This window comes from Pelecanus crispus, chromosome 3 (assembly GCF_030463565.1).
Source record: "Pelecanus crispus isolate bPelCri1 chromosome 3, bPelCri1.pri, whole genome shotgun sequence".
Taxonomy (NCBI): Eukaryota; Metazoa; Chordata; class Aves; order Pelecaniformes; family Pelecanidae; genus Pelecanus; species Pelecanus crispus.
In genome coordinates, this window is record NC_134645.1 from 2,210,792 (window position 1) to 2,234,243 (window position 23,452).

Consider the following 23,452-nt stretch of genomic DNA (forward strand, 5'->3'; position numbering starts at 1 on the left):
AACTTGTGCTCGCGAACTGTCCTGACATTCACTGGTTTCATAGAAGGGTTGCTCCCAACTACCATAAATTAGACTAATTAACCAACATAAAACGTTTTAAATGTCAGAAGAAGAGAGGGGAAATGAATTACTTCAGCTGAATAAACATGTCTTTCCCGTATTACCATAGTATTTTAAAAGTGATTAGAGCGCCTTGAAGACATTCTGACAGCAATTAATTCTACTTCTAACATAATTCCTCCGAAAGGCCTGATTTTTAAAACAGTGTTAACAGAAACGGCGGTTGGCTGTTCACCGCTTCCTTTTCCTTTACAGCAAGGGATTGTGATCTCTAAACAAACGGTGTGGAAATTCTTCTAACTCAAATGAACATACCACAAAGGGCCTAATTATTAAAGAAATACAAGTGACCTTGTGCCTACAAGTTTTTCTGTGACATTGTTTAATCAGATCGAAACACAACTTAAGCAAAATAACTTTTCTTTGAACATTGAAACTCCATGCCCTTAAAAAACACAATAAACAAAGAATATGTTCCTTTCCTCCCTCGCACACCAAGTTGAAGTTTGCAAAATGCAATTCTAGCCATGTCACAAGAATTCTTTTGGTCAAGGCTGTGGCCTTGAAATGCTGCAGAGATGAACCCCAAGTACTCGGTCACTTGAGCATGAAGGCGAGACACAGCTTCTTACAGACCAGAGCGACGGGCAGCGGTGAGAGGACTTAGCCATCAAAATGCAATCCCTGTGTGGCAACACTGGCAAGGCACAGACAACGACGGCCTTATTTAAGCCGTTCTGCCATAAAATGATTGCAGCAGTATCAATCACATCCAGAAAAATGACAAGAAAATAAAAATGCGTAGCTACCTCATAAAAATACTTTTACTGCACAAGCCTTTAGGAGCAGGAAGATTATTACGCAAAACCCCAGGCTAATATCCCATCCCCTCCTTCCCTTCCAAGAAAATGAATCTTTGTCACGAGCAGCAGACCCCAGGTGACAACCCTTACAAACTTTCCTTTCTCCAGAGGGCAAGGACTCTTGCTGCAGGAGCCTTGCACAGCATCAGGTGCAACTTTTCTGGCACAAACCCTGTGTTTAAGTTGGAGCATAATGAGAAACTGGATTTAGAAACTCTTGGGCAAGATCCTGAGATCTGCCTCCGATGTCTATTCCGTAAATAGAACAAAGACTTCCACAGCCCTCCTATTTTCTCCAAGTTTCACTAGAAACCCCTTCCCCCAACCCCACAATGACTCAAAGGACTTTACAAAGCACTAAGGGATTTACTGGAGGATAAATGCAACTTTATTTCAAGAAGATTAAGCAAACTGAAAAAGAAATGGACAACACATTGTACTCAGTAAAGGAAACAATTGTTTGAAAAACGAAGGAAGGCGATTAGCTTGAAAGGAGAGAATATAATTCTCACAGAATAAAACTGAAGGGTTTTCAGCCAATTATTTTTTTTTTTCCTCCTTTAATTATTATTTTTTCATTGTCAGTTTTGCTCTGCCACCTTCAATAAATCCCATTAAATACTCCTTGGACATATCCAAGAGATCTGTTAGGCAGTATTGCGTGCTTGAGGTAGAGTAACTTGCAAAACCCATTTCAGTAATTTGCATCACTAAAAGCAGCAGCTATTCACACCCAAGGCCAGGGACTGAAACGGGTGTCCACCCTCCCGCCTTCCTAGTAACACAAGGGCATGCTCAGTCCCCACTCTTCCAGCAAAAAAGTGGACACGAGAACTCCTCTGTTTAAGGCAAGTAGCTGTATGCTAACCACTTGCTAGCCTCAGTACAGAACAAACAGAAAAACAAAACAAATCCAGACTGTGCCAGTCTAGCCCAAAACAGATTTTTCAAGAGGGAGAGATGTATATTAGCAACAAATTCGGAATGCCCAATGTCTTGTTTCCTTAAAAGATTTCTGCTGTTAAGCACCAGCAAGGAGGTGTAGCAGCTGAAGTGCATGCTGCCAGAGCTCATTTCAGTTTTCCATTCATTTTTATTATACTATCAAAAAAAAGTACAGATAAAGTTATCCACTCTATTACCACACGAAGCACTGTATATTCAACTCAGGGTGGCTAACAGAGAGCTACACTTCTTGAAAAACAAAAAGGCTTAGTGCTTCCAACAAGCAAACTAGAACTCAGTATTTACTTACACGGAGCCAAAGATGCTATTGTTCATTCATGTTGTAAGGACTCGTGGGCTTTGCTAACCTAGGTCAGCAAGGAAGCTGTTTACACAAGGCTGCTGTATCTACAGCTGAAGCAAACTTACCTTCAGAGAATCAACTAAGTCATCGACTAGGAAGAGGCGTCGCAGCTCTTTGACAGTGCCATTAATGTGACCAAGCACAACATTACTGTATTTCTGAATAAGCTCTTCAGACACAGCTACATCAGACTGCAAGTAAGCCCTGCAAGAAAGAAGAGCTTATGAAACTTTACTGCAAGAGTGCTGCCAAACAGTATCAACACGTTACGCATGCAATATCAACATATCCTCTTTTTATGTTAGAAAGAGAAAAACCTCACTGTATGAGGAATGCTAAAAGGATAGAACAGAATTAACCTCAGTTACTTTTAGAAGGTAAAAGTGAACCTTAAAAAAAACGCCACCACCTCTTAGAAGAAAAGAAGAAAATGTTTCTTTCTTACTGCTACATTGTGCCAGCGCACTTACTAAGTCGCACAGGCAGTCTTACCTGGACTAGGCAAAAAAGGTGCGCTGGCTAAGGCGTGTGTGTGAACAGACCAGGCTAGCGAGCGGCCAGAACAGCCTCCAGCACCACGGGCACACGTGCTGCTTGGCCTGCAAGGTCTCTTCCTACTCCTCAGCGTATGCTGCGATCTATTCCGCTAATAAGGCCAACACGTATTTAAAAAAAAATGAGACACAGACAGGCTGGGGGGTGCTTGTCATTCTCTGTTTTTACTATTGTATTAGGTGGCCTAATATTTTACGAGATTCCTACATTTCTCAAACAGAAAAAATCCTACAAAAGCAACATATCCATTCATACCGCTGGAAGGCACTTCCAAAATTACCATTCAGCTGTAACAAACACACTAAGGCATGGTAAAATGAGCAAGTTTTTCATCATTTGCTAAAAAAACTTCTTACAGTTAGTGACAGCAGTTCTTTTAACAGAAAGACAGACATTCCTATCTGGTTAAGTGTTCTTTCCACTACACTTTTATCAGTGGCTATGGCAATTTAGACTCTTTAAATAGAGAATAATTTATTTATCTAATTTGCTTGTTGGTGGGAGAAGGAGCAATGCAGCACATCTGTAACAGGGCACCCATTTTACAGTTACTACGGTTGTTAAACTTTTACTTTCATTCGGGGGGGGGTGTGTGGATTCTGCTTTGGGGTGGTTTTGATTTTTTTTAAAAAATAAAAAACTCACAGTGGAGGCTCCTATGTATGTCATTTAAGGCAAAGCTAAACATGGCCTTGTGACATGTCTGAAACAAATCAAAACAGAGGGCGGCCATTTCATGGGTACATTCCGCTATCCACACTTGGCTTGAACCTGCACACCCTTCTCAACTCATTGGCAAGGTATTCGGTACCTGAATCAGAAATTCAATTGATCTCATGGATGTGCTCTTCACTGTCCAACTAAATTCAAGTAAAAAGATCCTTCTTGTACTTGAAGCTATACAGATAAAAAGCAGGCAACCAGGTACGTTGGCCAAGGATGTCTGGAAGCTTCTTATGAATATCAGTATTTTTAGAAATAAACTGCAGAAAGAGCACAGGTGGAACAACTTTTGCTTGTTCTTGCTAAGAACAAACTTAACTGGTAAACTTGGAAATTCTGTTTGGATCCTGAAGAGCACTACTGGGCAGGACAGAGCAAACAGGATTTAAACTGGGAATGAGGGTCAACAAGGATGGCCATACAAGGCCTTGATGGTTAAAAAACAAACAAACAAACAAGTTTACAAAATATATATATTTCATACTGCTATACTGAATGTTGTTGCCAATTGTTCAGATGGATTTTTTTGTATCATATCTAAGCTTCAAAGCAAATACTCCTTTTTTCCCAGAGTTTTGTCCCACAGCTGGTTTAGGCACAGATTGGCCTCCACTGAGTAAATCAGCCGCCACACTAGTCAGGGAGGAATGGAGGTAAACCCAAGAAAACATTTTACTTTGCCTCACTGAGGATGAGAGGAAGAGAATGAGAATAATTGGAAACACCACAAAATTAGTAAGAGAGCTGTAAATAGGAGGGCAAGCAGGAGTTTCCAAAAGGTGCGAAGGAAATTGAGATTGAACCACTTCACCCATTAATAAAGGAGAGGAGCAAGTCTGGGCAGTGTGGGATAGGGCTGGTATAGAAACAGGAAACATGCACTCCTAGTAATTACTCTAACATATGAGTAAGTTTTTATTTCTCTTAAGATGCAGCTCTGCAGTAATGAGCACCACTGTACTCCACGCAGGAAAGGCTAAATACCACGGATACTGTATCCCCACACCGCAGGGAAGCGTGCATGCGGTATGCTCCAAGGACTCAGCTCATCACTTACAGCAAAGAGCTCAGAGGTCCTCTTCGAGGACCTACGTTAATCCTATGACTCAGCTCCTCAAGCCTTAGAATTCAGAGCCCGAGTTTCTGGATTTCTGATCTGGGCAGGCTGCAATGAACCTGGGTTCTGCTGGTGACAAGGCAGCCTCGCATGTGGAGAACACAGCCATGCTCCTACATACTAAAACATACATTTTAAGAGTATTCTTAAAAAACGTTCCAAAAGGATGAAAGTATCCCCTGCTACACTTACTCTGATTTTCTTCTACATTGCTTTGAAAGTGCTGCATCTCCTGGGCATTCTTTAAATTTTGTACCTCACTTGCCACTGGTTCACATTCTGAAGACTATACCATTCTAAAATGCACATATTACTGTGTTAGATTGAAGTATATCGGGGTTTTTTAATGGAACTTAAGATACTCTAGCATTCCCAGCGATATCCCCTGTACCAATTGCTCAATTCATCTTCTTTACCATGTCTATGATTTTCTACTGAGAAAAACTGAAAGAGTCGTAGTCAGAGGCTGGGTAACAGATTTTTCAGTACAGACACTATTTACATTATTATGCAATGTATTATGGCATATGTCATCTACTGCTTCTAAGAGGACCAATACCGCTGTTCCCGCAAACACCACGCTTTTTCTTAATTGAAAAAAAAAAAAAAATCTCACCTAAATGGGTGGCCTTCATCGGACTTTTGGATTGCCTGGATAACTCCCTTGTATATCCTAAAGCTGATCGTCACAGAAAGCAGGGCCAAGGCAATGTAAGCTGTCACGCTCACAATGCTGAACACTGTTAATGAAAGCAGCAGGAACAAGCTGGCACCAAACACCACTCCTGTCTTCTTAATGTCTCGCCAGTAAAGGAGGTCAACAACTAAAATTTAAAAAAGGTAAGAAATTAGAACAAGGTACCTTTTGCATCCGTATGAAAACAGTAAAACATGATTCATTTGACTGCTGAGAGTCATCAAGAATGGAACTCGCGATCTCACTGTCAAACCAGAGCTGAAATTACAACTAGAAACAGGTTATTTTAGCACTGATTTTGCATTCGACTTCAGATTATTGGGACTATTGTTATTAGGATTACCTCAAATGTAATTGCTAAAAATTAAGAACAATTCTGCCCTTGAGCAACGTCGGGATTTATCTCTTCAACTACTGTGCTGTATTCTGCAGCAGAACCACAGCAGTTTGTGCTTCATTTCAGTTTATTTTTGTGGATGTCACTCACTGACGAGACTGATTCCGATTCCCCGTTAGGACAAGACGCTAACAGCTCTCTAAACCATTGCATCTTTGCAAGTCTGGTAGAGGCAAAGGCACTGCTCAAGCCTCATGAACGTTTTGTTTCCTTTTGACTGAAGACACGCCCATGGAAGTTTATCGTGTTGATTTTGGGTGACAGACTGAGCCATCAAGGGGCAAGAATCTCACTGAAATTTCAATCCAGGCTAAATCTGCTGTGCTACAACGCAAAACACTTCATTTGTAAACCAAGCTTGTTTTTTCCTTAAGCGACCCTCCCGAGAGAACACAGTATTACGCTATTTTTAGCATCACTGTTTTGAGCAAACTACACCCTTGCCCAAGTCATAGGTAACAGCCTAGTACATCCATTGCAGATTGGTTTGGTTTGAGGTGCACTTGCGTCCGGTTGATTACTCTACTGAAGTCATTCTCCATTGCTGAGCACAGAACTGGGCAGGGGCATCTAGTCTAGTTTTGTATTTCATGGTGAGATACACAATAAAACTCATTCTTCGCGATTTCTACTTCCACAGCTGATTAGATTTTCGCAAGAACAAATTCCTCTTCTGCATCAAAACTGCTTGTTAATAGCAATAACCGAAGAACTTTTAGATACAGAACTCAAGACAATTGTAGAAAAATTATTACCACACAAGCTTAGCAATCCTATCTCATCCTAAGCATCACCGCAGTTAACTGTAAAATAGCATCTCACAATTTAGAACAGGTTCTGACTCTGAATGACTGTAAAAGAAAATTTAAAAAAAAAATTACTATTATTCATGGTAATGCACCACATTAAATACTTAGTAGCCTCTGTAGAGCGAAGTCTGCAAAATCCCTGTGTAGGTACAACATGAAAATGCCACTGGGACTATGGTGCATTTCACAGCATGTCAGAAGCTGAAGTCCTTTCCTAATTATTTCCGTAGGGAAACCGTGCCGCGCAGCAGGCGCTGGAAAGATGCGAACCCTGGTCAGAAACTTAGAGCCGCCATTTTCATAACGCCGAATATTTTACCCAAATATTTAATTCACATTTCAGCAGAAGACATTTCCTGAAGCTCTACAGACAGAATCAGGTTACAGTTGCATGAACACCTTAAATTTGCCATAAACCAAACTGCTGTGGAAATAAACAGCCTCACCCCTCCACCACCCGCTCCTTTCCGCTGCGTGGCCACTCGCAGAACCAGCCTGGTTTTCTGTATGCCGCTGACAACTACTGCACCAAAAAAAAAAAATAAAATAAAAAACTAAGCAGCCAGCTAGATCAGATTCTGGATACATTCTGGAAACACACGGGGCGAGAGACGGAGCAGCCAACCAAAGGAGGTGACACTCGTGCTCTCGGAACAGCACCAATGTGAAGCCCTCATCAAACGGCAGTCCAACCTACCCACGCACCCATGCTGGCCTCTTATTCCGCTGGCTCTCCCCGTGTTACAAAGCTGCACTTCTATTTTCCCTGTCAAACAAGTGAAGCTCTAAGCAAGACAACTTTTCTTTGATATTTGTAAAAATCACACAAGCCAATAAAAAAAAATCAAGTCATCACAGAAGTCCTTTTGTATGGGCTATAACCCCTACATTTAACAACATTTTCCTTGGTTTCTTTGGCTTTGCTTCTCATCACAAAAGTGTCTATTAGCGTCTCTGTACACCTTAGGTTAGGAAGTTTAGCATTTAAAAGGTGCTTAACAAAATTGTGAGCTTGACCTAAAAATCATTGTAAACTGTAAACCTAAATTGAGCTGCAAGTATCTGTTAACACTTGGGTGAGATTTTCAAAACCAGTCTAGCAAAAAAAAAAAAAAGAAAAAAAAAAGTTAGTGGATTTTGTGCTCCTGAATCATGCAAGAAATCTTTGGGGGGGGAGAAAAAAAAAATCATTTCTTCCTGGGCATTTGCTTCAAATACTGAAACTCTATTTATTTTTAAATGCTGCAATCTGAGCATCCATACATTCAAATTTGGGTGCTGCTCCTGTATCATGTGACACACTGAGTACGAGCCCTACTCTCGGTTTGCAGGGAGCAGTTCTGTAAATGAGATACTCCCTCCTCTGTAACCCAGTTTCAAAGCCTCTCCACTGACAGTGGGTTCTTGCTGCTTCATAGGAAATCACTTAGTACAAAACGCATTGTATCAGAACCCAGCTATAAGGAATGTAAAGGCAGTAATTCATCTGTAGGACAGTTTCCAAAACAGAGAAACAAAGGTAAATTGCCGGAATTAAAGCATACCACAAATGCCAAACGGCCTCTAGCAACCCATCTTCAAGTCTTTTGTTCTCAGTAATTGCTAAGAAAAATCCCCAAGCTAGGACCTCCCCGACCAGAGCTAAGCTGCACATGAAGTATTTTTCTGCCTCCACTCCATTTGGAGAACTGCCGTATCAGCCTCAGCTTACGTATCTCGTTTCATTTGTAAATTCCTCAAAGGGAAATTCAGCGTTGTAAGTCACTGAAAAACTGATTTGTCGTATTCAGTCCGAGAGAGTACATGATGAAATTGATTTAATATTCTCCAATTGATCAGAAACAGGTATTTGCATTTCTTTCCAAAGATATTAAAAGCATTACTAGAAGCCCCTTTCTGGCTTTAACTTATACACAAGATATACACAGCAGATTAAAAAAAAAACAAAAAAACCCCAAAAAAACAAAACAAAAAAAAAAAACCAGAAAAACAAAAACCCCAGCCAATTCTCAGGAACAGCCTTGCCAAGCAGTTTCTTTCCTCGTGGAAACGGTTTTAAGCTTTATTTTGTACAATGCGAACTATAATCTCATGCATTTAATGCAAGTATTCCAGGCCTATTCTAAAGCAAGAGCAGCTGCCTACATTTGGTAAGCACGAACTGTCACTTGGCACGTCTAAAAATAGTACCGCTAGCATCCGTGCCTTACATGCAGAACTCATCCAATTACATTTTGCTTTTAAAGCAAGTGCCGTGATAGGTTTATCACTGGGTCGATTTTTTTTTGGGGGGGGGTTGGAAGTCTTTTCTTTCTTTCACAGACATTTATCTTAAAACTGAACAATTTGTATTGTTTTTTTTGACGACAAAAACAAGTGGTTTAATATATTTAACCTGATAATCCTCTTTAAAAAAAAAAAAACACAAAAACCCTGAACCAAGCAACCCTCTTTTTTTTTTTTTTTTTTTAAAAGAAAGCAAAATTAAAAGCCTCGAGATCTACAAGCCAGTTTCATTCACATCTATGAAAGAAAACCAAGAAAAAGGGACTAACCCATTTTGGCATCCATCTTGAGTGTGCCTGCATGCACCCAGATCTTGCACAGCTGACTACCCAGAGCCTTTTCACTTCCTGCCAGGGCACCCGGAGGTCGGCACATCTACGCAACTGCCTGCCGCCGCGCTGCCAGCCCGCGCCGAACCTCGCAGGCCCCCGCCAATGGCTTGCCTCTGCGCTAAGTCCTTGGAATGCAGCTGCCGAGCGAGAGGCTCGCCTTCACAATGGACAACTGCTCTCTATCCAGCGTTCAGAAGCAAACAAAAAATGGGTTTCAGCGCCAAAGAAAGGCCGGTTTGTGTCAACGGAGAAGGAAGTTCTAAAAAAAAAAAAAAAAACCAAAAAACAAAAAAAAACCCACCCGCAAACAGCGTACGATTTACAAACATTGTATGAACAAGGGCCGTTACACTGGAACCTTTCTGTAGGCTGAAAGGTAAGCAGAAAATCTTCACGGTCTTCAAATAATAGCAAAAACAGTGCAGAAGCACAAGAGCGAGCCTTTTCTGGACCACTTTAAGAACAGCCAGCGTTGTACCAATACAGAAACGTAACAGGAGTGTTGAGAACGGGCAGCTTTCAAATGCATCTGCAGTGCACAGTGACAACTGTCACCATAGCACCATACAGGCTGCTATAAAGAAAATTAACTCTAGACCGGCCAAAACCAGTACGCGGCCACAAATAGGCAAATTGCTGCTGATGTCTGTTCAGGGAGGCGTTTTCCAGTTATGCTAAATAAACTTCATATTTAGACATACGCTAAATAAACTTCATATTCACACACGACACTGATCCTCGGGGTTTCCACTGATCTTTTATGCAGAGCATCGAGCCGGCAAGATCTGACTCTGCGGTTTCACTTTCAAAGCTTGGTCAAGCCCGGTGTGGGGCAGCCCCAGCTGGAGACAGACCAACCCCAAGAAGAAGCCAGCAACCCATCCAGCGGTCAAAGTCTGCCAAGCACACACATCGGCAGACCGGGGTTTGCCATTTTCAAGATTTCCTACCGCGGAACGACCATTTAAAATCATGGTTGACATGCTAAGCAGAAGCAGTTGCAGACTGGGCCACAGAATTCAAGCCTCGTTTCACCCTGATCATCAGATGTGTTGGAAGCCAGCTTGGTCCTTGGCTGCCTTGCTGCAAGTCAGTAACAACAGAACAATCCCAGGCTGGTAGAACTGGGTGGTTATTGCATGACCGCACGTGGTGCCAAGCACGTGGAGCTGACTTCAACCAACAGAGCTTTCCCTGTCCTAGGAGCAGCACGGCCAGTGGGACCGACAGGCTTGTCTAACTGGATCCCAAAGGTCAGAAAACAAGTCTGCATCACAGGCGTTTCGAGACTTGGCACGTCTGCCCCACAATCCCTAGCAAGAAAAAGCGAGAGATTTCACAAAGTACATGCTAGAATGAAAACAAGTCTGACACAACCAGATTGTCCCCCAAAAATGCAAATACTATCTCACAATTAATTATTAATGAGCCAAAGCGGTATTTTTGTTTCACTTCTGCTTAATCATACACCCGTGCACGTGTGCACAATGTACAAACTGGGGAAGCCATTCCAAAGCCCTGATTACTCACGATAACAATTTAAAAAGCTCAAGGGCTGCACAAGCCCGTGCAACCTGTTCCACCATTTAACTCACCTGAACCAGAATTCGGATAGATTTTCAGCACGTTAATAAAAAGGAAAAATAATCCTGTGATAGCCTGATAGCCTGTGGTGTTCATCCTACCGTTAGCATTATTCAGCCATTAAAACCTAGCAAGTCATTGAAATGATTTAAAATAAATAAATAAAAGTTAGACATTTTAGTACCAATAACTCCATGGGGGCCTGTCTTTAAAAGTGCTAAAAATAGAAGTCATGGCATCCCCAGGGTAAACGTATTTCATCCTGCCTACTTAGATGATCAATACCATAGGTATTAATCAATAACACAGGTTACACCACTTCCACTATGCTGGTTCCTCAGCTCCTACGGCTGTAGCACAAGAAACATATGGACCAAAACTAAAACTAACTTTAGGGTTATATTAATTAAAAAGTAGTGGTTTAGTTGGAAATTCTAAGTATGAAGCATACTTTCAGCTCTCCTCTGGTTTAGATTTGATCGTTACTTTTTTTTTTTAAGGCTATTTTTTATCATGGAAAGCAGCATGTTGCAATATTCGCTTCTATATTTATTTTGGGGCAAGATGAATAGTGTAATCAGTCCCTGAACTTTACCCACCATTTTCCATGCCGCTGGAGCCTGACCTAATGAAGGAAGAACACACGAAACAAGGCGTCTTCACCTCGCTACAAATGCTATCAGAAACCACACTAAACCAGGCCTCAAGAACAGTTGCAAAAGGAGAGGAACCAGACTTCTGCTTCCCCAGAAAAACCACCTTCTTGCTCTGCTTCCATTTTCTGTTAGACTCTATCTCTACAAGTTATATTATAATTAAGTCTCAAGGCAGTAGGGACTTCCTTGGAGGGAGAAATAGGCACTAAAGCAGCTTCCTCCACCGAAGGGGATGCCACTATGTAAAAAAAAAAGGGGAGAAGAGGAATTTAAAACCCTGCTTGAAACAGTTACACCAGCACAAAATCCGCACGTAGGATGCGTTCAGGTTTGCTTTGCTCACTTGAGGCCAGCTCCACCACACGCTAGCCAGGTCTGCATTTTGCAAAGAAGCCAAGACCCCCGCATCACTGGCCTCCGTGCGGCTGTAACAGCGTTCCCCCCAAGTGTGCCGTACAGGCACGCTCAGGATTGGCAATTCATTCATTTTAAACTAAGAAAGACTCCATTATTCTCCAGGCCTCAAAAATTGTAGGCTCGGAAATGTCTGCTTTCAGTTGCAGTGAGGGACAGACCACCACCAACCCTGCTCGTCAGCTGTTAAAAGAAAACCTGAAAATTGGGCCTGAATACCCAAAGGTAACTTGCCTTTCAATTTTTACAAAAACCTTCTGACCTCATCCCCCCCCCCCTTTTTTTTCCCCCGCCCCAACCCCAAGAATTTCAGGCCTGATGTATGGAGTGCTGAACATGTAAACTAGTTACACATCAAGAACATTAGTTACCAAACACTGCAGAGTATTTTTTTCCTAACATTCTACAGCCCTTTAATGAAAGATTAGAACTTGTAGAAACTTGTTTTGCAGGGCCAATGTTTTTTTCCCCTGCAGGGCTTTTTTTGCTACATATTTAGGTTCTGATAGAGCATTCTATGGATTCTAGACAGTTGGCAATTTTGTCCAAGTAGAAAAAAACATAGATTTTGAACAACAGCTATACAAAAAAGAGGAAAATTTCACAAGTACCAAGCTTGACAGGGCCCTTTAAGAAGATATTTGAGTATCCAGAGACGATTAACATTTTTTAGAGCTTGTCTCGTTGATAAAGTTTGAAGATTACGTATTCAAATAAGGCTTAAACTCTTACACACTGAGCACTAATATAACAATCCACAGAGATTTACACTGCTGATCTCCCATTAGTGGTTACAGGAACAAAGGTCAGAACCACGCTAATTTAAGGTTAGCTACTTATTTACCTAAAACAATTTGATATTACGGCTGTAAATTCTGAAAAGTCAGACACAGTTTTACCTAGAATCCAACAGAATTATGAAAAACCCAAAGCAAATGTGATTAAGGGTAGACTCCAAACATGCTATGCCAAACAGGGAAAAAAAAAACCCAAACACCACCCTGCTGTAGTCTGTACGCGATTTCTCCGCATGAAATTATTAAACTACATGAACTGCAGATAACTACATTCTCTCGAGTTAATGGTTAGTATCTTTAAATTATTAACAATCTAGGAATTTCAAAGGAACATCAACTAAATTCAGACTATGCTGCTATTTGTGCAGCACATACCGAAACAAGCTGGTCTTTAATATGCTCCGTAGGACTGAAAAACATCCGCAGTGTCACACAAGCTACTTCACCTACATAAATAATTTATTCTCCTGCATTGCTCATATTTACCCATTTTAACCTACAGCTTTTACTATTTTGCATACAGTACAAATAGATCGTACACCTTCAGATACGTTTCACATTCAAATACATGCTACAAACACCATTTGCTGAAAACAACCCGTAGCATCTTTAGCTTATAAAAAAAAAAAAAAAAAAAAAAAAAAAAGAAGAAGGGAAAAAAGGTGAAAGAACAAATACCCTTATCCTTCCAACTGCTCGGCTGACTGTCCATCTCTCCACAAACGACCTACCCTCCAGCTGCGGTTATCAATTATGCATACCAAGAGGACAGCTGCAAGAGAAGAAATCTACAGCCCAGGATGGGAAACATGGGCTTCCCCAGCAGCGTCTGCAGTCTGCTGCTGCACTGGTGCTGCAGGAGGCCGGTCAGCTGACGGCGCGGGGTGTGGAACACGACTGACGCAGTGTGAGCCGTCGCCAGGCTCCTAATGCTCCGGCGCTACAGCTAAAATGCAATCCCCGACTGCTGCGGCCATTTGCTTCTTTACTGCTTGCCAACAGAACCGAAAAGGCGCAAGGCAGAGAAAGAAATCACTGGCACGACGGGAGCCGGCTGCTCCCTGCAGAGCAGCGGCGGTGCATTGGCAACCAGCGCGGCGAGGCTCAGCGCAGGCTAACAAAAGCCGAACCGCCCTAAGCTGGCTTTTCGTATCTGAGCGGAGCTAGAAGCAGTCACCAGACAAGCTTTGAACAGATTGCTTTTCGAACAATGGTTAAAACACACTTATAAATCTCCTAGATATACGCCTTCCCTCTTTTTTTTTTTTTTTTTAAACCAATGTCTAACAGAGACATCTTTGTAATGCACCTCTTGCTCTAAAAAAAAGCTTGAAGGAAAACAGAATAGGACCCTTTCTGTGCCTGGAACAAAAGCAAGAGGCTCCTGAAGAACACAAGAAGTCTTTTTTGCTGGTATCTTTAGCCCTTATGAACTGCTCAGCCACATTTATACATCTTAACGGAGGTTTCAGAAGAACAGTTCTCTCGCCCTCTCCCTAACTCCTACAACCAAGCACCTTCCCTTTTTTATTTTACATCAGCATCCTGTGTCGTCAGCTGCAGACCTGACAATTAAATGCTCCCTTCATTTAAATAAAACCAAGGACCTCAAACTTTAGAGTACTAACATATAGAAAGTAACATACAGGAAGTATTGTACAGATGTGAGATGAGCAAAAACTAGAAACTCAAAATCTGAAAGAGAAGAGCTGTGAGAACGATGTTGTCATTCTGTGTTCCATCCCTACTGAAAAAAAAACCTGACTACCCTTCTAGTTTGGAGTCTCTTAATGTCTGGGGCTGACAATAAAATGCTAAAAACTCCCCTGCCTTGAAAACCTCTTAAAAAATTGATACATCATTTTCTAAAGAACTAGAAAAGAACATTTACACATTTCCACAAAAATACTCTAGACTGGAGATCCCCATTCGGTCCTTAAATAGACAGTGTTACCTTCCATTAAAACAATCTTATGTGGAGAAAGATTACCACAAAGTTACCCGAAAGCCATGTTTATTGCTTCCATTGCCACATAAATTTAAGGCCTCCTGTGACAGCAAGACCTGCTACCTATATTTTTAACTTATGCAAAGATGTACATTTCATTCACAATTCCAACAGGTAAATCAAAACACACGCTATAGGAGGGAAGTGGGAAGCACGCGTTCAAACAGCATAGCGCAAGAAAATTTGAAAAGTTGCACTGTACCAAAAAAGTACAAAACGTATCTGAAAAGCTGCTGTCTTTGAGCCGAAATTCTTAAGACCAACTGGAAACCACCAAAATCTGTGATTCTCCCCCCACATTTGTCTGGCTGGCTGCATCGTCACTAAATTAGTCAAAAACTCGATGCTTTCAGGCAGTTCTTTGCACTAACTGTAAAATTTCTAAAGATATGCAATTAAAGCCTCTTCATTTCATATTCTATTACATACTTAAAATAGTACGTTAATGCAACACGTTCCTAAACAGGCGTTTTGTTGCAGCCACAGCAAATCGGCAGCAGCTGGAATGGGGACGAAGACGCAGCCCGGCCGTGAGAACGTTACCGGGCGCTGCCCTCCCATCTCCAGCGAGCCGCTCACTCCCTCCATCCCTCCACGGGAGCTCCTCCCTGCCCTCAAGATCCTCCTCTTGACCCTTTGCACGCAGCGTTCACTCTTAACCTTCCGTGCAAACGATACCTAAAATGAAGTCCGTATCCCTCTGCACTCGCATCTCTTATTTCAGCCGAGCTACACCCTTGCAACTCTATTCTACGTAGAAACTGAGTACCGGCACCGTCAACAAACTTCTGCATGAAGCTTTATTGTTTCGCTAGAGAAACTGCTACCTGTTTGTACGCCAGCGTCTAAACAAACGCTATCTAACTAGCAGGCTACTCACAACATGGCATTATCAAGCCACCCAGACAACTAAAACAGACGCAATCGGTTCTAAACACGTTCTCCCACTGAACGCACCTACGTTCAACGGGCCCGCGTGCTGGCAGGGCGAGCGCTTCGCTCACGCCACAGTCACCAAATCGCCCCGAGCAGATGGACTGGCAACAGCGTTTCCGCACTGAAGAGCGTGCCGGGCTTCCCGCAGGAGAGCGTTTTGGATGACTACCTAATTCTTCTCTTGCCTGAAGCCTCAGTCAGTGCTGGCCGCCTGTCTGTGCTCCTGGGAGAGCTGATAGCTTCCCACAAACGCTCCATTTTCTCCACAATTCTGCCGCTCTGCAAGTAACTTCCCAAAGGCCGTGCTCTGTTAGCAGCCTTAGCTATACCAGCCTTCGCCTCTCAACAGGGACGACATGAGAGCTCTAATAAAACACAGCAGGTCTACGTGTTTCCTTCAGAACAGTTTCACTCAAGGTTGTTCAGGTTTCCCCCCCCCCCCCCCTCATTCCTCCTACTCCTCCGCAAATTCTCCACCCTAGAACAAAGTCTCCATTTATTATTATTTACCTGGTAGCATAAAAGAAGACCTGAACAATCAAAGAATCTAAAAATACAATCAGATGAAATTAAATTAAGATTTTATGTTGAATTAAATGATATTTTACAAATAATCTGCTCCTGAAAGAAACTCCAGAGGCATTCCAAAGCATTTTTCCCCCAGTGAAAAAACCAAACAAGACCAAACCAAACGCTTCCTTTCTGCTGAAGGGCTCTATTTAACTAACTACAAATACGCAAGCTAACAGAAATGAACCAAAGGGGTACAGAGCTGGTGTGAGGCAGCATTTCCAGCTTCCCCAAAGTTTCACGTAACTAGAATGACCTGGTTTGCTGTTACAGAATCACAGGAAGTCTTGTATTTCTCCTCCCGTGCTTCGGGAGGAAAAAGAAAAGCTTCATCATTACTACTGCTCAGCCACCTTCTCAAAGCACATTTCCCACTTGGACTTCACCTTTGAATTTGCCCCCTCAAGAAAACGTGGGAAATGTAAGGTATTAGTAATTAGCTGCATTTGTGTAATTCAATTACAGAGCACCCTAGAGCATATATGAAAAAAAGAGATCTGTAAACTCATAAGATTTAATCTGACATGCATGTCTACGGAGCCTGGCGTTCAAAACCACCACAAACCAGGGGTGTCCTGTAAAACCGGCTGCCTCGATAGTAAAGATCTCAATGCCATTTTCAAATATTATTGTAACATTCAGCATGAATATACCGAGAGATTTAAACTGCCAGCGTGGTTACAGGTTGGTACACAACTTGAGGTTTAGATCTAGGGGGGCAGTGCGGGGGGTGGTGGTGGTGGTGGTGGTGTCCACAATATACTTTGATTTTGGAATTCAGTAATATAAAATCGTCTGCATCCCACTGATCAAAAAAAGGTTTATGGAAAGCATGGTTTTCTAGCCTGTTTGGGAGAACTAATGATCTCTAGCCAAAAGTAAGTAAGGGGTTATGAGTGAAGAAAGCATGTACAACAGAAGAACTAAGATATGTAATATGTACATAGTTTTTAACTCCAAGAATGTTAAAACTCATTCCGCCAGTTCAGAGTTTCTCAAAACCTGGGGTGCAATCCTCCGAAAGGCGCGGGGCACCGGCGTTACAGTTCTTTTACAAAAACACTAGATGGCATCAAAGCCCTCTTTTATATAAGAGCGTGCCTTAAAACATGACTTCCCCAAGTCCCTGCTGCATGGCCCTGCGCACACACCCCAGCAGCACAAGCCCTGGCAGAAGCCGGAGCCGCCGCCGGCTCTGGGACAGGGCAGCAGCAGCAGAACAGTCAGGGAACATCCGCTCTGAAGTCACACCTCGTCATGTGCAATGTTTTTATGGAGATCAGAAATACGTGTTTTGAAGTCTGGCAGGCATGAGAGCGGAGCAGCACGATTAGCTGCTAGGAAGCCAAATACAGCACGTGCTGAACAATGGAAGGAGGGAAGGAAAAAAAAAAAAAAACCACTGTATAGGAATTGCTAGTGTTGCAGGGGGGTATTTGCTGTTGAAATTGTTATAAATAAGAGCTTCTTACAAGGAGAGGGGGTTCTTTATCGTTAACTACAGTTCTGAATGTGCTTTAGTTTGGATTTTCTGGTTCTGCTTGTTCATTTTTTAAATCTGTGCAGCTATGAAGTACAAGGCCCCTGTGGTCTGATACCATTACAAAATGAAACAGGCTACCCAAGGGTCTGCCAGGCAGCATTAAACAAACCCCATTCTCCCCACGAGGCTGTTCAAAGCTTTACATTTGCTTTACTAGAGTGGTGTTTTTTTTAAAAAAAAAAAAAAAAAAAAAAAAAAAAAAAGCAACCCTTTTAGAGTTTCTGTTAGTTCCCTGCAGCCCACTGGGACTGTTGGAAGTTGCACTTTCAGGTACACACAGGTATGTTGGCATTTAGGTTAGCTTTCAAAAAGACTGTTAAGTAAGCGTTCAAGAACCTCAAGTGCACCGGTAAGGCAGTTCAGATGAATGTTTTAACAAGCATCAGTCATACAATCGCACCAATTGATTTCCAGAAGTCTCGAGGCACAGGAAAATGTATTTGAGTTCCACTGATGGGAAGACAGAAAAAACCCACACAATGAAAGTAGACTTAGAAGGCCAAACACGTGCACAGATCCACTTCTTGGCCTTGTGATGAATTATCCCTCCTTTCTGAGAGCGTGGAAGGCAAGCGTATGTGTTAGCTCTTTAATGCTACTTTGAAATTGTGCTTAAGTAGTGTGGTACTAAAAGCAGACAACTGATTTTGTTCACAGCTTGTCATTAGACCCTTCAGGCAGGTCTCAGAAGTCCAGTTCTGTATTCTGTAATACAGCAGAAGCAAGCAAACAAGTAAACAGCACAGGTTGTGGGGGGAACAAAAAAAACCTAGAAAAAATGGATGACATTTTTGAGTTAGTATTTTCATCTATTTAGCTTTAAGAAAGTGTTCCTCTGGAGTAAAGCAAAAAAAAAATGTTATTTTTCTTCCCAAACAACACAGCACATCAAAAAGTAAAATTGCAAGTGCTTTACAGAGTGAGCACACTGACAGAAAGCCTGCAGACAGTTCCCTGCACCCCCAGCCCAGCCCTGTGCCTGGCCCGTCTCCCACCCCTCAACTAACACCAACGCTGGACAGACGCGTGCCCTGTCCCAGCGCCGTGCCACTAGAAGGGAGAAAGACGCCACGGCTCAGCTCGCTCCTCTCCTGCTATGGCAAACGGTTTTACGCGCAGCTTCTCCAGCAGTTCCCCACAGACAGAAGAGCAGCAGCTGTGTCCTTGTCAGACCCAAAGTAAGAGTCTTTCTTCCCAAGGCAGTGATTTGCCACCTCCAGTCTGCTACATCCATGCAACGATTAAAGACCGCTCTGCAAAGGCTCCCTGTTGAAAATACTAACAAAAAAGCTGGTATACCAAGTGTAATGTTCAGGGGATTTTTAAAGCAGTCTGCTCTCAACAATTACCTCTTTGACATGTAGTATAAGATGCATAGCAGCTGTTACTATATGTTGGAAGCCTGAGCGTAAGGAGCGAAGTCTTCACAGAAGACAAACACAGTGTTTTAACAGTGCAGGTATCACTGAAATTTCATCACAAGGGAAGTGGGAAATTCTCTCCTTTCTGCCTACCTCTATGAATAGAAGAGCTGGGACAGGAGGAATGGCAACTATCATGCAAAGTTAAACATAAAAACTCCATCTTCTACCTTATTTTCCGATCCCTATTTTGACTGCACTAACACCCTGATGTTCCCCTCAACCCTATTATCCCCTTCCAAAATACATTTGATGCAGAAGAAGTATGTTAGGAATGCAGTATTTTATGACTGTAGACTGCGGCTACTACACAAATATACTACTGCTGAGTCAAACTAATATTTGGGTTTCCATTTAGAACAGAGGCATTACGCCTTCTGCAGTAGCTGCTTTGAGCGGGCATACTGGTGGTGCAAGACTTCAGTCGCAGCAGAGTGCTGCGCTACCAAAAAGCAAAGTACTCCTCTAGTCTAAAAGAGCTGGAATTTCCTGAGGTATTCAGTTTAGAGAATAGAATGCAACACAACAATGGTCTTATCCTTCCTTCAACTTTGTGCTACTTTAACTACACATTACTGAAGAAAAATTACTACACTGAAGTGCAAGCCCCACCTGAAAAAAAAATGGTAATTAGTATCTGTGCTGTGTATAAACCATTTTTAATGTTTGCAAGATACTCAACTTCTTAATGGCCACTTTCCTAGTAACCTGAATACTAAGCTCCCTGATGTGCACTATTTATTTTAAACCGCTGGCCTTGATCTAACGCAAGCTGCAAGTCACACGAGCGGAGATGCGCAGGTTCTTTTCCAGATTCCAGACACACAGAGTAGCAGCAAGGGTATTTTCCTAAGTTTCAAAGTCTGATGTCTGAACTGGGTATGAAAAGAAAGAAATGCCTCTTCAAATCACATATACACAGCAGACTGAAACACCATCCTTGGCTTACTATCACATATTAAGAGCAAGTTTGGAAGGCCACCTAATGGCCAGCCTGTAGACAACCACAGAGGCTTGCAGCGAACAGTGACTTATTTCTGTATCAACAAGATCACCAGCAGCAGAACTGAAGGAGAAAACTGGAGACAGTGAGTCCATCCCTGATAAACAGAAAAAAAAAGTACTAAAGCAATCAGAATATGAAAAAGGTAAAAGCGCAGGCACTAACATGTTCTGTTACCCTCAACCTACACAGAGAAGTTTACAGAAAGTGACTTAAAAAGATAAGTCATGACATGCTTAAGTTTAGCTAAAGAATTATGCAGATTAGTGAACTGCGAGAGAGCATACACAGATTACCTGAAGATTTATTCAGCTTTGCTGAAAATATAGCAGTAGGTTTTTCCTTTTCTTTAACAGAAGCAGCTTCTCGCTCAGCTTCCTTCTCAAAAGCTTCTGGTTTTACTACACTGACTATCTCTTTTTCAGCGGATAAAGGTGAGGTATCTGTGGCCGGTAAGGACATCATGGCTACTTCAGGCACTTCTCTGTCCACAGCCTCCAAGGACTTTTTCAAGGCATTAATATCTTCCTCAGCTTTTACTTCTACATTCTTGGTAGACAGATCGCAGGGTAGCTCCGGGCAAGGCAGCTGCCTCTTCTCACTTTCAACTGCCTTACTGATCTCTTCACTTTTCTCTTTGTGCATTACTTCTCTGTCAGCGGCTTCTGCCACAAGCTCAGGTGCGGTTTTAGGATGAGCTAACATCACAAAGTCTTCTTCCACTGGGACTGGGGAAGACTCCGCAGGTGAAAGAGCTTTGTTATCTGCTGGTTTTGGTTCTGAAGCAACAGATACATCAGCTGGGTAAGCCATAGCATTCAGCTCTTCCATTTGAAGAGGAATCTTCTCTGCCTTGGCTATTTTTGGAGGCGTTGGCTCCGACGGCAGAGCGGCAACAATTTTGGAAGAGTCCAGTTCGGGTTGGAAAGACTCCAGATAAGGCTTGCCTGTGGCAGCTACCGAATCCGCCAGTCGCTCCTCATGTTCATCACCAGTTACAATATTCTCGGTTGGTTTGCTTTTTAAGACAAGAGATGGATCTTCGCTCACTTTCTCGGTAAAGTCAGGTATCATGTGGCTATTAAACAAGTCAGATTTTCCAAACTGCGGAGACAGTTTTTCAACAAGCTCCTTGTGTTCAGGCACGTCCTGAGAAATGCATTCTGTTATCGGTGTCTTTGAATAATCTGTAAAGGACGGAGAAACAGATTCACCAGGGACCTTTGTTTCCTTAATTAAGTCACATGCAATAGATATATATGGAGTCTCTATATCTTCAGGACTGGCACTACTCTCACGATCAGGTTTTTTAAATGCTAATGCCTCTTTCGCTTCTTGGGCCGGTGTCAGTGGTACATTCACTGCCTCTTGGTATAAGGGAGGTTTCTCAGTCTCCTCTTTTACATTATCATAATTAGCAGCAGGAATAAACGTTTCTAATGGGGAAGCTTCGAGCTGCACAGCAGACGCTTCTGCACCGGCAGTCCCAGTGCTCAGTGGGGCTTCCATGACAATATCTGGCAATATTGGTGACGGAGCAGCTTCCGACCCTTCAAACGAGGGACAGAGTTGTGCCACAGGTTTCAGAGTCTCTTGTACTGACTCGGAGGTTTGAACTAAATCGATCTTTGTTTCGTAAGCAAGTTTTGTACATGCCGCGTCATGCATTTCGCTTTCATATGCTTCTTGTACCAGATCAGGAGTAAGACCTTCAGGCATATTTGCTGCAGTGTCAGATGGCACTGTTGATATACTCTCTGTTTTAGCATAGTCAGCTTCCTGGCCTTCCTGCTTGCCAACTGCTCGAGCGCTAAAATCACCTTGTTCTGTGCTCGTCTGAGCTTTCATTTCTGCAATTTTTTTCTCATCATCGGTTCTATTTTCTGAAGCGCCTTCCTCTAGCGGAGAAAGGGATTTGACTTTGCTACCATCAGGACTTACAGAGGATTCAAATTTAGTACAAGTGATGTAAGTCTGCGAAGGTTCTTTTACAGCGTCTGGGGTACTTGGGAAAGAGCGATCTTCAGTGCTGCCTTCGCTCTCTCTTTCGTAATCCTTCTGCACATTCAGCTTATCTACACCGTATCTCTCGTCTAAACCGCTTTCTAGTTTAGCATCTATCTTACTTCCAACATCCTCTCTCACGCTGCTCGGTCCGTGACTAGCACCTTTTACTTCCCATATTGGCTCGAATGGTTTGAAGTCTGCATATTCTTCCCTCCTAAGAGGGTCTTCTTTCAGTGCCCCTTTTTCACCATGATCACCAGCTCTGTATTTGTCTTTGTTATAAGAGAGATCTTCCTCGGTTTTCTCGAACAAATCTTGAGGAGTTTCTGGAGACATTTCCGGCTGCTGTGCAGGCATTTTCTCCAGATTAGGTAATTCTTTAGGGCCCTCTAGCTGTGTTTCTTCTTTAACTTGAGATAAAATGGCTGCTTCTGATTTAGCAAATGGGGGTTCCGAGTATTTAATCTCTGAAACGTCCTTTTCATTTCCCTCTGCAAGAAATGGATTTCTTGCATTTTCCATAGTTTCTTTATAAACCTCACTTGCATTTTCTTTGTAAATGCCTCTTGCAGGTAATCCATCTGAGAGCGTATCAAAGGCTGCGTGCTCTTTAAAGGGATCAGCTGAGATAGGAGAGAAGGAGGGAAGAGAAGGAGCAGTATCAAGCGGGACTGCAGTAAACTCCTCTTGACCAAGCGACTTAGTGCTACCTGGCTGCTCCTGCAAGTCCATAACTTTTTCTGTGACCGTGGACAGAAAGGAAAGTTAGAGAATGCAAGTGCTCTTAAAGTCAATGCAAACTTTCATGACAGGTTCACATGATGTTAGTTATTAAGAGGTTCTTCCAAGTTCTATCACAAATACTATTAGCCATTAAAACAAAGTATCCGTTAAAGTATGCTATTCTATTTGACCTCTTCTAGCAGAGAAGTATGCAAGAGGCTAGAGAAGCAGCAACTTTATGCAGCACAAAGATCACAGTAAAGCTGAAGATGCCAGACAAGTACAGAGCATCCAAGTACAGCAGGCAATATTAACGAAGTGAGAGAGGGAGGGTGGGGTGGCAAGGTGAGAAAGAGAGCGGGTATGGGTGCATGCCTGTGCATAAACATAGGCACAAACATGCATGCCAGTAAGTCTTTTTTTGACACTTTTTTAAATGGGAATTTGGTGAACAGCGGAGCTAACAAAACCCACTAACTAAACACTACAGGTACAAATTTTCGTACGTAAAATACTGCAGAAAGTTACTATGGATTAAATCTTTCTGCTAAATCAGTAAAGCAACTATGCTTTGATGTGTTAACCTGTTAATAGTATCAACTTCTCTCCTATATCAAGGGTCCAAGAATTCACAGATGGCTG

The 23,452-nt window shown here is 42.4% G+C and overlaps 1 protein-coding gene across 6 annotated transcripts in view; it reads right to left on the reverse strand.

The window, feature by feature from the left end:
- RTN4 (reticulon 4) overlaps positions 1-23,452 on the reverse strand; it is a 47,726-nt gene that overhangs the window by 7,995 nt on the left and 16,279 nt on the right. For 2 of the 6 annotated variants that reach the window (XM_075707412.1, XM_075707413.1), the window contains 3 exons: positions 20,377-22,827; positions 5,244-5,451; positions 2,298-2,436 (listed from right to left, as the gene is read on the reverse strand). In XM_075707412.1, the coding sequence (XP_075563527.1) occupies positions 2,298-2,436; positions 5,244-5,451; positions 20,377-22,827 (2,798 nt within the window). Of the gene's footprint in view, positions 1-2,297; positions 2,437-5,243; positions 5,452-9,085; positions 9,124-13,277; positions 13,447-20,376; positions 22,828-23,452 lie in introns of those variants that run through there. The other 4 variants (XM_075707416.1, XM_075707414.1, XM_009486774.2 and 1 more) reach the window with 3 other exon arrangements.